This window comes from Microcaecilia unicolor, chromosome 11 (assembly GCF_901765095.1).
Source record: "Microcaecilia unicolor chromosome 11, aMicUni1.1, whole genome shotgun sequence".
In the NCBI taxonomy this organism is placed as follows: domain Eukaryota; kingdom Metazoa; phylum Chordata; class Amphibia; order Gymnophiona; family Siphonopidae; genus Microcaecilia; species Microcaecilia unicolor.
This window is the reverse complement of record NC_044041.1, coordinates 196717301-196733982: the sequence shown is the minus strand read 5'-3', so window position 1 is coordinate 196733982 and position 16682 is coordinate 196717301. Positions and strand designations below refer to the sequence as shown.

At 48.4% G+C, this 16682-nt stretch overlaps 1 protein-coding gene across 2 annotated transcripts in view; it reads left to right on the top strand.

Annotated features, from left to right (window-relative positions):
• Positions 1 to 16682, top strand: part of GRHL3 (grainyhead like transcription factor 3) — a 73808-nt gene that overhangs the window by 13076 nt on the left and 44050 nt on the right. For both annotated transcript variants that reach the window (XM_030219614.1, XM_030219613.1), the window contains exons 2-3: positions 11177 to 11363; positions 12622 to 12683. In XM_030219614.1, the coding sequence (XP_030075474.1) occupies positions 11177 to 11363; positions 12622 to 12683 (249 nt within the window). The remainder of the gene's footprint in view (positions 1 to 11176; positions 11364 to 12621; positions 12684 to 16682) is intronic.

The following is a 16682-nucleotide window of genomic DNA, read 5'->3' as shown; positions in this document are numbered from 1 at the left end:
GCAGAACCTTCTGGCGCCGGACACCCCTTGGAGGCCAGGCCCAGTTCCGGCCCAGGGAATCTCGTTCCCCCTGCCCCCCCCCCCCCCTCCTTAGCAGTCCCGCCCACAATGAATATCCATGAGATATATTTGCACACAATGGCAGTAGTGTATACAAATTTATCTCATGCATATTCATTGCAGGTGTCCTGAAAACCTGATTGGCTGGGTGTGGCCCGAAAACTGGGTTGAGAACCCCCCCCCCCCCCCCCCATCGAAGGTCTACTTAAGGATTTCTGACGCAAATCCGTCCCTTGCTTTCTCCCCCTCCAGTTTCTTAGCTTTTATCGTGACAGGAGCAGCTTACAAAATTATAAATGAAAGACAGGTTCTGGTGATGCAGGAGAAAATCTTTCTATGACTAATATGAGGTGCAGGAACACCTTCCACCAATTACAGGAAATTAGTATTTTTTTTCTTCTCCGGACTGCCTACATGGTGTAATACAGCTGTCAGGACACACACCCTCTTCACTCATGCTCCCTCTGTCACCTCCCTTGCCTATGCACTCATGAGAATGCCTTTCTTATTTTTAATTATTATTTGGGCGGTACACCCTGTCCCCCGTAGGACATTTCCTTTCCTCATCAACACCCCGGACCATTTTCTGCTTCAAAAATAAAAGCAATGAGTTCCTCCTCACTGCATTTTGGACAGGAAGTTGTTGGAGCATTGAGGAGGGGGCTGGAGGCGAGAGGAAGGAAGGATTGGTGTGAATTGAACTATGTAATGCCTGTTATGTCAGTTAAAAAAAACAAAACAGCAAACACTTTACAGAATGTTGTATTTGTCAAGGTGGAATTAGAAAAGGGTTAAAGAAGAGCGACTAAAATGATAAAGGGGATGGAACTCCTCTCGCACGAGGAAAGGCTAAAGAGGTTAGGGCACTTCAGCTTGGAAAAGGGACGGATGAGGGGAGATGTGATTGAGGTCTACAAAATCCTGAGTGGTAACATAGTAACATAGTAGATGACGGCAGAAAAAGACCTGCACGGTCCATCCAGTCTGCCCAACAAGATAAACTCATATGTGCTACTTTTTGTGTATACCTTACCTTGATTTGTACCTGTCTTTTTCAGGGCACAGACCGTATAAGTCTGCCCCGCAGTATCCTTGCCTCCCACCACCAGCTCTGGCACAGACCGTATAAGTCTGCCCAGCACTATCCCCGCCTCCAAACCACCAGTCCCGCCTCTCACCACCGGCTCTGGCACAGACCGTATAAGTCTGCCCAGCACTATCCCCGCCTCCAAACCACCAGTCCCGCCTCTCACCACCGGCTCTGGCACAGACCGTATAAGTCTGCCCAGCACTATCCCCGCCTCCAAACCACCAGTCCCGCCTCTCACCACCGGCTCTGGCACAGACCGTATAAGTCTGCCCAGCACTATCCCTGTCTCCTACCACCAGCTCTAGCACAGACCGTATAAGTCTGCCCAGCACTATCCCTGTCTCCTACCACCAGCTCTGGCACAGACCGTATAAGTCTGCCCAGCACTATCCCTGTGGTGTAGAATAAGTAGAAGTAAATCGATTTTTTACTCTTTCCAAAAGTACAAGACAATCGAGGAAGTTACATGGAAATACTTTTAAAACAAATAGGAGGAAATATTTTTTTCACTCAAAGAATAGTTAAGTTCTGTAACTCTTTAACGGAGGATGTGGTAACAGTGGTTAGCGTATCTGGGTTTAAAAAAGGTTTGGACAAGTTCCCGGAGGAAAAGTCCATAGTTTGCTATTGAGACGGACATAGGGAGGCAGCTGCTTGCCCCGGGATTGGTAGGATGGAATGTTGCTACTCTTTGGGGTTCTACATGGAATCTTGCTATTTGGGGGGATTCTGGAGTCTTGTTACTCTTTGGGGTTCTGGAATGTTGCTGCTAATTGGGTTTCTGCCAGGGACTTGTGACCTGGCTTGGCCACTGTTTGGAAAACAGGATCCTGGGCTAGATGGACCATTGGTCTGACCCAATATGGCTACTCCTATGTTAAGGTGACAACTTCTGTGGTTGGAGCCTTTCTGAGTTTTTCTTTGCAGCCGTAACTCTTTGGTGGAAGTTTAGAGAGCTCCGGTGAGGTTGGACTAATGGCTTCCTGCCAGTGCTATGCAGAAGTCCTGAATTTGATTCCCTCAGACAGGTTTTCTACTCACTGATCCTGCCAGTGCTGGAGGGGCAACAAATGGAGGGGGGATTCTCTATATGGCGCCTAAAATTACCACGTAATTTTGCCTAGGCGTGTTCTATAAAAACCACTTGGCTTTATGCACGGTATATAGAATTCGCTTAGGCGACTAAAACTACATGCACTCGTTTACACCAATGAAAACACGGCATAATTTAGTCGCAGTGGGCCATATTCAGTAATAACGCACATAGGTTTTTGGAATGCCCACGTTACAATTTAGTCACTCTGCGTTATGGAATACGCTTAGGGATTTGTGTGCATAAATTATAATTTTTGCTGTTAACAATGCTAATTACCTTGTTAAATCAATTAAGTTGTGCACGTTGTTATGGAATCCGCCTGGATTTCCACACGGAAATCTAGTCACACTATATAGAATCCGGTGTGGGAGGGGGATGTTCCCAGTCCTCCATCAGTGGGACAAAGTTACAATTATCACTAGTAGGACTGTGTCTGCAACAAGTAGCCTGTATGAATTGGAGATCCTAACCTCAACTTTGACTGAGCCGAAAGGTAGAAACTGCCAAGCCCCTATTAATTTAACCGATGGTCAAGGACATGCTAGAGGTTTATGTGTAGCCCTAGTGTTTAGAGTGCCAGGCTAACAGTCAGAGTAAGCCCAATTTAAATCTTGCTGCTGCTCCTTGTGGTCTTGGGCAAGTCACGTGGAGGGGCATAATCGAACGGGGCGGGCAAGTTTTCATGAGGGCGTCTTCGCAGGACAGCCCCATAAAGGGGCGGGGCCACCCGTATTATTGAAACAAGATAGGTGTCCATCTTTCGTTTCGATAATACGGTCGGGGATGCCCAAATCATGAAATTTAGGTTGACCTTAGTGATGGTCGTCCTTAGGCCGTTTTTGAGATGGCCGTCCCCGGTTTTCGGTGATAATGGAAACCGAGGACGCCCAACTCAAAAATGACCAAATCCAAGGCATGGGAGGAGCCAGCATTCGTAGTGCACTGGTACCCCTCTCATGCCAGGACACCAACCGGGCACCCTAGGGGGCACTGCAGTGGACTTCAGAAAAAGCTCCCAGGTGCATATCTCCCTTACCTTATGTGTTGAGCCCCCCAAAACCCACTCCCCACAACTGTACACCACTACCATAGCCCTTAGGGATGAAGGGGGGCACCTAGATGTGGGTACAGTGGGTTTGTGGTGGGTTTTGGAGGGCTCACATTTACCACCACAAGTGAAACAGGTAGGGGGGGTGGGCCTGGGTCTGCCTGCTTGAAGTACACTGCACCCACTACAACTGCTCCAGGTACCTGCATACTGCTGCGATGGACCTGAGGCTGGCATAGAGGCTGGCAAAAAAGTATTTTTAAAGGTTTTTTTTGGCTGGGAGGGGGTTGATGACCACTGGGGGAGTAAGGGGAGGTGATCCCCCATTCCCTCCGGTGGTCATCTGGTCAGTGTGGGCACCTTTTTGAGGCTTGGTTGTGAAAAAAAATGGACCAACTAAAGTCGACCAAATGCTCGTCAGGGACGCCCTTCTTTTTTTCCATTATCGGCCGAGAATGCCCATTTCTTAATTACACCCCAGTCCCGCCTTCGCTACGGTGCTGACACGCCCCCATGATCTTTGGTCGTCCCCATGATGGAAAGCAGTTGAGGACGCCCAAAATCGGCTTTCAATTATGCCGATTCAGGCGACCCTGAGAGAAGGACGCCCATCTCCTGATTTGTGTCGGAAGATGGGCGCCCTTCTCTTTCGAAAATGCCCCTGAAAGTCTAACTTCTTGGCGTTTCCAATTCAGTTGGTGTCCATATGTTTCTATTTCTACATTGGGGTCCTTTTAGTATGTATTTGGTGAGGATCGTGTGACAGAGAGGTGAAGGATTCCACTGCCGAGTCATTTCTGAGTATGTGTAGCAGTCCAGATTGCTTTATTTCTCCAGTAGGAGGTGTATTGGTGTTATAGGGCCCAGTATAATATTTGCAGTGCTGGCTTTTCGTGGGTAAGGTTGTTGCTGTTTGAGGTTGGTAGTTAGTGTATCATCGGTAGGGTTGTTGCTGTTTGAGGTTGGTAGTTAGTGTATCATGGTAAAGCAGGATTGCTGTATAAGTTCTGGATGTCTGTCTTTCAGGATTTTTTATTGTTTCACAATGTACCAGATAGCAGATGGAGCTTGTGTTGCAGTGAACCAGTGGAGGAATGGCCTAATGGTTAGTGCAGCGGGTTACAGACCTGGGGAACTGGGTTTGATTCCTGCTACTGCCTGATGGCCAGCAGTGGTCTGAGATCCTGGGAAACCAGGTTCAATTCCCTCTGCAGCTCAATATGACCCTGGGCAAGTCACTTAACCCTCCATTGCCCCAGGTACAACAGCAGTACAATGTACAACTTAGATTGTGAGCCCACTAGGGACAGGCCCAGTACCCATAAAATGAAATTGTAAACTGCTTAGATTTAAGCAGTATATAAGTGTTTGAATGGTTAAATGAATTGTTTGTTTCAGTATGGTGAGTTAAAACAAGGGACCCTCTTACATCTGCTCTGGATCCTTTGTTGGGGAAATTTCTATGGGTGCAAGGTATGAGTCCTGAATCTGGGCTGCAGGGTTTATATTGGGGTTCTGTCCCATCCTGAATAGATCTCAAACTTCCTTGGTGTTGTCTGGGAGCTTGGAGAAAAGACGGCTGAGGGGAGATATGATACAGGTCTATAAAATAATGAGTGGAGTGGAGCAGGTAGACGTGAATCGCTTGTTTACTCTTTCCAAAAATACTAGGACTAGGGGGTACGTGATGAAGCTACTAAGTAGTAAACTTAAAGCAAATCAGAGAAAATATTTCTTCACTCAACATGTGATTAAACTCTGGAATTCTTTGCCAGAGAATGTAGTAAAAGTAGTTAGCTTAGTGGGGTTTAAAAAAAGGTTTGGCTAGCTTCCTAAAAGAAAAGTCCATAAGCTTTTATTAAAATGGACTTGGGGAAAAATGCACTGCATATTTCTAGGATAAGCAGCATAAAATCTGTTTTACTGTTCTGGGATCTTGCCAGGTACTCTTGGGATTGGCCGCTGCTGGAAACAGGATGCCGGGCTTGATGGACCTTCAGTCTGTCCCAGTATGGCAACACTTATGTTCACGCCCCTTGCACTTTTGCACTATTCCATCTCAATGTGCAGTTGCAGAATACAACTAAGGGTGCCCTGCTGCACTTTTCACTTTTGTGCTTACGTGCTAGTATTCTATAAATGTGTGTAAATCCAGCACCTAAATTATAGATTTGGCCTTCGTGGGTCTTCACTGGCAGCTACCCAGGATTTTTCTCCAATTTTAACTCTACCCTGCTCCCTGTCTATTGAACCCTGTCACTTCCAGAACCCAGTCCCGAGCTCATCCTGGATTTTCTTGAATTCTGTCACTGTTTTTGCTTTCCCGTCCAATTTATGAGGCTGTTCCAGGCCCCTGAATCATTTCTGTGAAGAATTACTTGCTCACGTTACTCCTAATTCTACCCACTGATGAAATCTTACCTATTGAGAGGCGTTTGAATGTCTCTGTCATATCTCCCCTCCTCAGAATGCTCAGAATGCACATACTAAAGTCCTTAAGCCTCAACTCACAGGGCTATGGTTCAGATTCTGGACCATTCTGGGAGTCCTTTTCTGGACCTCTTCCATTCTGTCTATATCCCTCCAGAAGTACAGCCTCATCCAGTTCAGATGTGTGTGGGTTATAATTTTCCTTATCTTGTCTGTGAATATGCAAATTAATAACTTTGAGTATGTCCAGAGTTCTTGGAGTAAAATAGCATGGAGAGAATTCTACTTCTGGTTACCGGTTTTTTTTTTCTCTTTTAATGCCTTGTTCAGATGCTTTGTTCAGGAATCGGACTTTCGCGATGGGCTTTTATTGGTGGGGAGTGCTGGGCCCTGCTGTGTTTTAAACAGGAAGCGGCCATCATAGGGAATTGCCCACTTAGCACGGACAGACATGGCCCTTGTGTGCACAAGCCAGTTGGGGAAATTCCTTCTCCCTGCTTCCTTGTTCTATTTACATCACTCTTAAGCAACTGGAGTCCATGCCCTGAGAACTGTAATTAGCATGCACGCTTTTCATTCCATATTAATCAGTTACTAGGGGCATATGTCCCTCAAGGAAGACACCACAGAGCCGGTGGTTGGGAGGCGGGGATAGTGCTGGGCAGACTTATACAGTCAGTGCCAGAGCCAGTGGTGGGAGGCGGGGATAGTGCTGGGCAGACTTATACGGTCTGTGCCAGAGCCGGTGGTTGGGAGGCGGGGATAGTGCTGGGCAGACTTATACGGTCAGTGCCAGAGCCAGTGGTTGGGAGGCGGGGATAGTGCTGGGCAGACTTATACGGTCTGTGCCAGAGCCGGTGGTTGGGAGGCGGGGATAGTGCTGGGCAGACTTATACGGTCAGTGCCAGAGCCAGTGGTTGGGAGGCGGGGATAGTGCTGGGCAGACTTATACGGTCAGTGTCAGAGCCAGTGGTGGGAGGCGGGGATAGTGCTGGGCAGACTTATACAGTCAGTGCCAGAGCCAGTGGTGGGAGGCGGGGATAGTGCTGGGCAGACTTATACGGTCAGTGCCAGAGCCAGTGGTTGGGAGGCGGGGATAGTGCTGGGCAGACTTATACGGTCAGTGCCAGAGCCAGTGGTTGGGAGGCGGGGATAGTGCTGGGCAGACTTATACGGTCAGTGCCAGAGCCAGTGGTGGGAGGCGGGGATAGTGCTGGGCAGACTTATACGGTCAGTGTCAGAGCCAGTGGTGGGAGGCGGGGATAGTGCTGGGCAGACTTATACAGTCAGTGCCAGAGCCAGTGGTGGGAGGCGGGGATAGTGCTGGGCAGACTTATACGGTCAGTGCCAGAGCCAGTGGTTGGGAGGCGGGGATAGTGCTGGGCAGACTTATACGGTCAGTGCCAGAGCCAGTGGTTGGGAGGCGGGGATAGTGCTGGGCAGACTTATACGGTCAGTGTCAGAGCCAGTGGTGGGAGGCGGGGATAGTGCTGGGCAGACTTATACAGTCAGTGCCAGAGCCAGTGGTGGGAGGCGGGGATAGTGCTGGGCAGACTTATACGGTCAGTGCCAGAGCCAGTGGTTGGGAGGCGGGGATAGTGCTGGGCAGACTTATACGGTCAGTGCCAGAGCCAGTGGTTGGGAGGCGGGGATAGTGCTGGGCAGACTTATACGGTCAGTGCCAGAGCCAGTGGTGGGAGGCGGGGATAGTGCTGGGCAGACTTATACGGTCAGTGCCAGAGCCAGTGGTTAGGAGGCGGGGATAGTGCTGGGCAGACTTATACAGTCAGTGCCAGAGCCAGTGGTGGGAGGCGGGGATAGTGCTGGGCAGACTTATACGGTCAGTGCCAGAGCCAGTGGTTGGGAGGCGGGGATAGTGCTGGGCAGACTTATACAGTCAGTGCCAGAGCCAGTGGTGGGAGGCGGGGATAGTGCTGGGCAGACTTATACAGTCTGTGCCAGAGCCGGTGGTTGGGAGGCGGGGCTAGTGCTGGGCAGACTTATACGGTCTGTGCCCTGAAGAGCACAGGTACAAATCAAAGTAAGGTATACACAAAAAGTAGCACATATGAGTTTACCTTGTTGGGCAGACTGGATGGACCGTGCAGGTCTTTTTCTGCCGTCATCTACTATGTTACTATGTTTCTCCCTTGTGTTGAATGAGAATGATTCTAGAGTCCATGATCCTACTGTACAAATGTGGGGTACTGGAGGTGGGGCCTGCCTGTTCAGAAATGCCCAGGGGGTGTCTTTCTGTTCTTTGGGTCTAGGGGTTCTTCCAGCAGCACAGTTGCAGAACAGACCCCAACAGGTAGGGCCAGCGCAACTGTTAAGCAAGTCAACAATTGCCCAGGGCAGCAACGTCTTGGGGCAACAAAAAGCAGCTGCAGTCAAGGCAAATCGATAGATCCTGAGAGCCCCCCCCCCCAAAAAACTCATAGAACCTTCAGCACCTATTTTAACCTGCATTTGTATAGGATACTTGTGTGATAATCACAACTGTTGAGTTTAATGATGAAAGCAGTGGCGTAGCTACGTGGGGCCACGGGGGCCTGGGCCCTTGTAGATTTGGCCCTGGACCCCCCTGCCGACGACCCTCTCGACCCCACTCTCCCGCCGCCAACCCGCCGTCGCCTACCTTGCTGGAGGGGGACCCCAACCCCCGACAGCCGAGGTCCTCTTCTTCCTGCGCAAGGCTTCATTCTGTTTCTGAGTCTGACGTCCTGCACGTGCAGGACATCAGACTTGCGCCGGAAGAAGAGGGTTGGGGTCCCCCTCCAGCAAAGGTAGGCGGCAGCGGGGCAGGGTTAGCGGCGGGAGGGGGGTCAAAGTTGGTGGTGGTGGCAGCGGCGGTCGGCAATGGTGGGGGGGGGGGGTCGGCGGCGCCGGGGGGGGGCTAAAATGTGCCCCTTCACCTTGGGCTCTGGCCCCCCCTCCCGCCGAAGTCTGGCTACGCCCCTGGATGAAAGTCATGGGGTGGGGAGCTAATTGAGGGGGTGTAGACTGAAATGTCACCTAGAGAACCCAGAACCCTTGCACCAATTATGCTGCCAGGAAGCAGAGAGGCTCATCAACCTTTCTAATGGCCAGGTAGGCCATACCAAACCAGAGGAAGCTACTAGTCCTTAACGAAGGAGAATGGAGAAAGAGATGAGAGGGATTTTGGATAGTCAGCAAAGGGTGTAGGTGAGTCAGCCCAAATAACAGGAAGTGAGTGGAATCTCCTGGGTACCACTGGGAAGTCCAGTCCTGTTGTGATGAATGAGTCTTGCCAGTGCATCCCAACAGGGCAGGTCTTAGCAATTGTGGGGCCCTGTGCAGACCAGTTCGGCGGGGTCCCCCTGGCCCCATCTAGCCCTGCCCCCACCTAGTCCCGCTCCCTGATGACAAGAAGTTTATATATATATTTATTAAAACATACATACATAGTAGATGACGGCAGAAAAAGACCTGCACGGTCCATCCAGTCTGCCCAAGAAGATAAATTCATATGTGCTACTTTTTGTGTATACCTTACCTTGATTTGTACCTGTCCTCTTCAGGGCACAGACCCTATAAGTCTGCCCAGCACTATCCCCGCCTTCCAACCACCAACCCCGCCTCCCACCACCAGCTCATGTTATTTATGATCTCTGGTGAGTCTCCTTTCCATAAAACATGTTAAAAACAACAAAAATTGAAAATTACTCGCTCACTGTCTCTCTGTCTCTGTGAAGCACAAACATTCACTTTCTCTGGCCCTCTCCCTAAGAAACACACACAAACTGTCTTTCTGTCTCTGAGAAACACACACATTTAAATATATCTCTGATCGTCTATGAGAAACACACACACACACACGTTCACTCTCTTTATCTCTGAGGAACGCACACACTGGGAGTCTAAATACAAATAGACTTATAGAGTACTAGTAAAAAAGGCCCGTTTCTGGAACGAATGAAACGGGCGCTAGCAAGGTTTTCCTGGGAGTGTGTATGTTTGAGAGAGAGAGCCAGAGCGAATGTGCGGGTGTGTGACAGAGTGAGACTGTCTGTGTGACAGTGTGTGTGTGTGAGAATGAGAGTGTGTGACAGGGCCCCCTCCCCTGTTCCTAACGCCCCTCACCCCGTTCCCTCCCCTCCTTTTCCTCCTCCTTCCCACACTTTGGGTTCCTTAAGGCTTTCAAAAGTCTATGTACCCCCGTGACCCTAACGCCCAGTACCCAGATACCCCAACGCTTTCCTCCTCACCCCTCCCCCAAGATGTAATACTTTCACGTCCTTCATTTTTTTAAAAAAGTGTCCTATCTACCCTGTGTACAAATGCCCGGCATTCAGATTGTGTTCCTCTCGTAAATTTTAATTTCTTTCATTCATTCAGAACTCCCCCCCCCCCCCCCCCCCCCCCGAACACTTTTGGTTCCTTCAGTCTTTTAAAACTCTCCTATGTACCCTGTGTGCTAATGGCCAGCATTCAGATTGTTCCCAAATGTTCATGTCTTTCAGTGGTTCAGAACTCCCCCCCTCCCCCCATTTAACACTTTCGGTTCCTTCAGTCTTTTAAAACTCTCCTATCAATCCTGTGTCCTAATGGCCAGCACTCAGATTGTTTTGCTTTGCCAAATTGTCTGTCACTGATGTCACTGAGGTCAGAGCATGCCTGCCTAGCAGACCACTTCCGGCAGGCACGGTCCCAGGCACATCCTGTTGGAGGTGAGAATTATTATATAGGATGGCTGCCATTACTGCTGTGGTAATTAGTGATCAAATGGCTTAGAGTTACCGTGGTGTCTATTAAAAGTGTGCTCCACTATCTACCCACCACAAACGTCCAGGCTGGGCACTGAGTTCTATTCCTGACTCAGGTCTTTCGTTCCCCAGGTTTATTTAAGAACCCAACCCAATACAATACACACGATACAGGATACAGCACGCACGACAGGACCGAGGTTGCTAGGTCTAGGAGTTGAGTATTTCTGTACAATCTCTTGGACTTTTAGACAGATAAACTTTGACCATATAAGTTTTTATCTAAAGAACGGCAGCATTTGGGGTAGGCTGGGGGGGGGGGGGGAGGAAAGAAAGGAGAAAGACATATTAATAACTTATATTTTGTAAATATTGTGTAAATAAGTTTCCTCCAATGGCAGTTTATTATTAGCAAGGAATCTTTCCTTTCTGATTCTAAAAGGTAAATTTAATCTTTTCTACTAGTACAATGTTTACACCTGGTGACAACTTTTTAATAGTGGAGTGAAGATAATCTGAAGTTCATGGGCAGAGGGAGGGGTTGGCACTTCCTACCGGTACACCGTGGTCCCACTGTTAAGGTGATTTATTAAATAATGCCACGGAAGGTAATGCATTGCATATTTCCCAAGGTGGGCATCTACTTGGACTTAGCTCGCCTTTCCCCCTGAGCCACCATCTCAAGACCCCGCTTTTCTTTCCCTTCCATTCTTTCCTGTCCCCAGCTTCCGACCTGTCATGGTGCTACAGAGTGAGAATGTCGGCCTTCAGAAGTTCTCTTACGCCAACGAGGATGAAGCCTGGAAGACATACCTGGAAAACCCCTTGACGGAAGCCACCAAAGCAATGATGAGGATCAACGGGGATGATGACAGTGTGGCTGCCCTGAGTCTCCTCTACGATTACTACAGGGTACTGTAATGCTGTTCTGCCTCCCTCCCTCCCCCCCCCCCTCGGCTTTCCATCCACTAGACTTGGGTATCTGGGGAAAATAGCATTGTTGTTTTAATTTGCAAAATATTTCTTACCGACACATTTCAGCCAGATTCAAACAAGCCATGCTGTCATAACAGCCATCTTTGTTTCTAATGGATGAAATAAAATATGTTTATTTTATTTTTATTTATTTTAGTTACATTTGTATCCCGTGCTTTCCCACTCATGGCAGGCTCAATGTGGCGGGCAATGGAGGGTTAAGTGACTTGCCCAGAGTCACAAGGAGCTGCCTGTGCCTGAAGTGGGAATCAAACTCAGTTCCTCAGTTCCCCAGGACCAAAGTCCACCACCCTAACCACTAGGCCACTCCTCCACTGTTGCTACTATTTGAGATTCTACATGGAATGTTGCTATTCCACTAGCAACATTCCATGTAGAAGTCGGCCCTTGCAGATCACCAATGTGGCCACGCAGGTTTCTGCTTCTGTGAGTCTGACGTCCTGCACATACGTGCAGGACGTCAGACTCACAGAAACAGAAGCCTGCGCAGCCTTCTACATGGAATGTTGCTAGTGGAATAGCAACATTCCATGTAGAATCTCCAATAGTAGCAACATTCCATGTAGAATCTCCAATAGTATCTATTTTATTTTTGTTACATTTGTACCCTGCGCTTTCCCACTCATGGCAGGCTCAATGCGGCTTACATGGGGCAATGGAGGGTTAAGTGACTTGCCCAGAGTCACAAGGAGCTGCCTGTGCCTGAAGTGGGAATCGAACTCAGTTTCTCAGTTCCCCAGGACCAAAGTCCACCACCCTAACCACTAGGCCACTAAGCCAACGTTCAAAGGGTCTTGAGAGGGAGATCTGGTCTAGCAAGGGGGAGTGGGCGATGGCTTAATCTCCCAGTCAAATACAGTAGAAGAAAGGAAATGTTCAACAGAAAGGCAGTATGACATATGTCTCACTGTTGGTAACAGAACAGAACTCAGTGGGAGCCAGATAATGCTCTTAAGAGAATTTAATTTAAATCAATTTCCCCGTAGACAGTTATCATTTTCACTTTTCCTCCCTTGCCAGCCACTGGGTGAAGCACCCATCGGAAGTCACCAGACCTTTCATTGTGGTTTATTTTCCCTACCCTTTCTTTAAAATGCCTGGAGAAACGCAGAAATAATTTTAAAAAAAGGTTTTCATGCATTTAGAAAACACAACTCCGCTTTCTTTTTTGAAGGTCCCGAAGGATAAGAGATTTCTTCCAGCTGGTACGACTGGCCGTAATGAACCTGCAAAAAGGTTAGAATTCCCTTTCTGGATTTGAGAGTTTCTTTGGAAACCATATGTAACATGTAGCCTTTTATCAATAAAATAGAGTTTGTGAATTTTAAGGTAGCAAAAATGGCTGGACAGCTTCAGGAATTGGTCTATCTACAATCTGTTTCTATGAGGCCATAAGATTGATATGAAGGAGAAACATGTAAATTGCACTCTGGATATTCACATTATGATTATTTTTATTTGCCATGGTGGTTGTTGTTACTGTTATTAGTAATACCGTGTTTCCCCGAAAATAAGACACTGTCTTATATTAATTTTTGCCCCCCAAAATGCGCTAGGTCTTATTTTCAGGGGCTGTCTTATTTTTCGGGGAAACATCGGGGTTGGCTCACCCGCCCTCCATCGCTCCCGGAACTAACCTTAAACGCCTCCTTTCACATTCGCAGCAGCAGGGCAGGCCACTCCTTCCTTCCATGTCCCGCCCTCGCCTGACGTAACGTCCACGAGGGGAGGGCAGGGCACGGAAGGAAGGAGAGGTCTGCCCTGCTGCTGCTTGCTGCGAAGGTGAAAGGAGGCGTTTAAGGTTAGCGACGGAGGGTGGGTGGAGGGGGGGGGCGGCGACCTTGGGTGGGGGGGGGGCGGCCTTGTCCGGCTCTCGGCGGCCCTGCTTTCAAACAAAAATTTGCTAGGACTTACTTTCGGGGGAAGCCTTATATCTACCAATTCAGGAAAACCTCTACTAGGTCTTACTTTCGGGGAAACAGGGTAGTATTAATCACTGCATGTTATTGTCTCATAGAATTTTGATGTTTTTTTTATTTTCTGGGAATACTAAGGAGGAGGTAAAGATGTCTCTTAGGTCTGATTCCCTAAGCCGGGGTCTTAGAAAACTGTACACGTTCATGAGAAGGGGCCCTGTTTCATCTCCGTATACCCCAGCGTCTCATAGTTTGGAAGCAGGATCAGAACAGAGCCCACAATCACTGTCTTTCCCTGAAGTCTGATTATTAGAACATAAGATTAGCCATATTAGGTCAGACCAGTGGTCCATCTAGCCCAGTATCCTGTTTTCCATACAGTGGCCAAGCCAGGTCACAGGTACCTGGCAGAAACCCAAATCGTGGCAACATTCCATGTAGAACCCCAAAGAATCGCAAGATTCTGGAATCCTAAAGAGTGACAAGATCCCATGCAGAATCTCAAGAGCAGCAACATTCCATACTTCAAATCCCAGGGCATGGAGTGTTGCCACAATTTGGGTTTCTGCCAGGTACTTGTGACCTGGCTTGGCACTGAGTCCTTGTTCTTCAAGTTCTGACCCAACCTCCTTCCTTAATTCTTTATCTAAACATGGCCCCCTGAGCAGAGCATTTATGGCGAACAAGAGCAAAAAGACCTCAAAGGTTTAAAATCAAGAGCTGAGCAAGTCCCATAATGCAAGGTTAAGCTGAAGAGAGAGGTTTTACATTTAGACTGGAAGGTGGCGAGAGAGTGGGCATCTTGGAAGACTACAGAAGTGAGGAAAACCCTATAATGGAAAATAGCCCATTTGATTAATGAGATGCAAAGGAGGTAAAGCCATTGAAAGGGAAGTACTCGAAAGGGGGGATTGCTTGTAGTCGAATATTAAAGGGGAGATTCTCTATATGGCATGGACATCGATGCCAACTACGTGTATTCTATAAGCAACACCTAGATTTAGGTGCAATATATGGAATACACTTAGTTGATATCTCAACACCTAAAACTACGCACCTTTATGTACACTAATGAAAATGTGGCGTAAATCCCGGTATATAGATTTGGACGCACTGGGCCATATTCTATAACTACGCACGTAAATTTTGAAATGCCCATTTCCCCGCCCATAACCACACCCCTTTTGCCTGCACGCGCGTTAGAAGTTAGGTGCACTGCATTACAGAATGCGCTTAGCGAGTTGTGAGCGTAAATTCTAATTATTGCCAATTAGTGCTCATTATTGCATGTTAGGAGCTGTTATCAATGCTGATTGTTAAGCCAAGTTGCGTGCATTGATATAGAATACGCTTGGATTTTGGCGTGGATCTCTAGGCATGCTATATAGAATCCAAGGGTAAGGGACTAATCTCATAATGTGGTTCCAGAGACAACAGGGTAAGAAAGCATCTACCTAGGCGTTATCTTATAAAGGATGTAGGCACCTACTTTTCTCTATATAATACTTGCGTAAGGGGCAGAAATCATTCTTACACCACACCTGTTCTCATGCACATGTAAATGATCATGTGTACTTCTTGCATATATGTGTGTAGATTAGCATATTCCATAATCAACACACATATTAACGGAAAACCGAAGGTAGAGCATCTGTCACCATAATGTATTCACCACAACAGAAATAAAATACTAAAAGCCCGACATGGCCGTGTTTCACCCTCATCCACAGGCAGGAACTGTGTAGAGAGCTGCTTTTTACCAAGTAGGTGATGCTGCAGGATTACATCGCTTGGTCCTTTTATGCCCCTGATGCAGCCCATATGAGGGCGAAACATGGTCATGTCGGGCTTTTAGTATATTAGTGACATTTGGTCTGCTGTTTGCTTTTTCCATCTTGAATCTTGCGGATCGCTTGTCGCCTTGCTTCCTAGGATCGTTAGTATTTCATAAGAGGCCGTTATTGATTTTAATTTCTTTGCATGCGGATCTCAAGATTGTGCACAATTTTAGCCACCATTTAATGTGCTTGTGTGCATAAGTGGCACTTTTTTTTCTTCATTTACGTGTGCAAGGCGCATGTAACTGCAAGTGCACGGTCATAGAATTGCCTCAGGGGTGTAGCCAGACAGCAGATTTTGGGTGGGCATAGGCAAGAAGTGGGTGGGCACCAAATGTTCTCTCCCCCACCCCAAAAAAATATCTCAGCTGGTGGGAAAATGCTTCTCTCCAGTCTCCACCTTGGTAGTCTGCAGCAGGCATGCGCTGAGAACTGAGCATGCGAAGGTGCCAGTATTGTGGAGAGCTGCATTTTCATTACCATGTGCTACTGTTGGATGGGCCTGAGCCCTAAGTGGGTGGGCCCCGGCCCACCCAGGCCCACCTGTGGCTACGCCACTGCTTTATGTGTGTGCCTGTGCATGTATGTAAGTGAGTGAATGTGTATGTATGTGTGTGTGTGTGTTTGACAGGGGTTAGGATAAGAGGAAGTGGGTGATAGAGTAACCCGGAAGAAATGTTTTGCGGCAGCAACATAGGAGAGGCTGGTATGACCCACAAGCACAGATAATGTCTATAAAGTGTAGATCACACAAGGATCAACTTTCAAACTTCTTTTTATTACCAAACTAGTAAAAAAGGCCCGTTTCTGACACAAATGAAACGGGCGCTAGCAAGGTGTTCCTCATTTAGCAGTTGCCTGTGAGGTGCGATGCCCCCCCTCCCGGCGCCATCCCACCCACGGCGATGCATTAGCCGCAGCGATCCGACCCACCGTGCCCATCGCACCCACCTTCGCGTTGGTTTGGCGGCGGGGAACCCGGAACCCCGCCACCACAAGTCCTGTGTGCTGACTACGGCGTCATCGTCGGCGTTGGTAGCCGTGCAGGGCGGAGTTCTGTGCGTCTGACGTCATGCACGTGCAGGACGTCAGACGCACAGAAGCCCTGCCTCCACAGGCTAGGAACGCCGAAGATGACGCCATATTGAGCAGACAGGGCTTGTGCTCGCGGGGTTTCGGATAACGTTTGACGCGAGGGCGGGGCACGGGTCAGTGGGGTGGCTTCACCACCATGAATCCACGAACCGTTCTGGGAGACTGACTGACTTCAGTGACGTCAGTGTCCTCAGAACATTGAGGTTGCTTTTTATTATAGTAGATCTGTGCTTGTGGGTCATACCAGCCTCTCCTATGTTGCCGAGGGCGGGGCACGGGTCAGTGGGGTGGCTTCACCACCATGAATCCACGAACCGTTCTGGGAGACTGACTGACTTCAGTGACGTCAGTGTCCTCAGAACATTGAGGTTGCTTTTTATTATAGT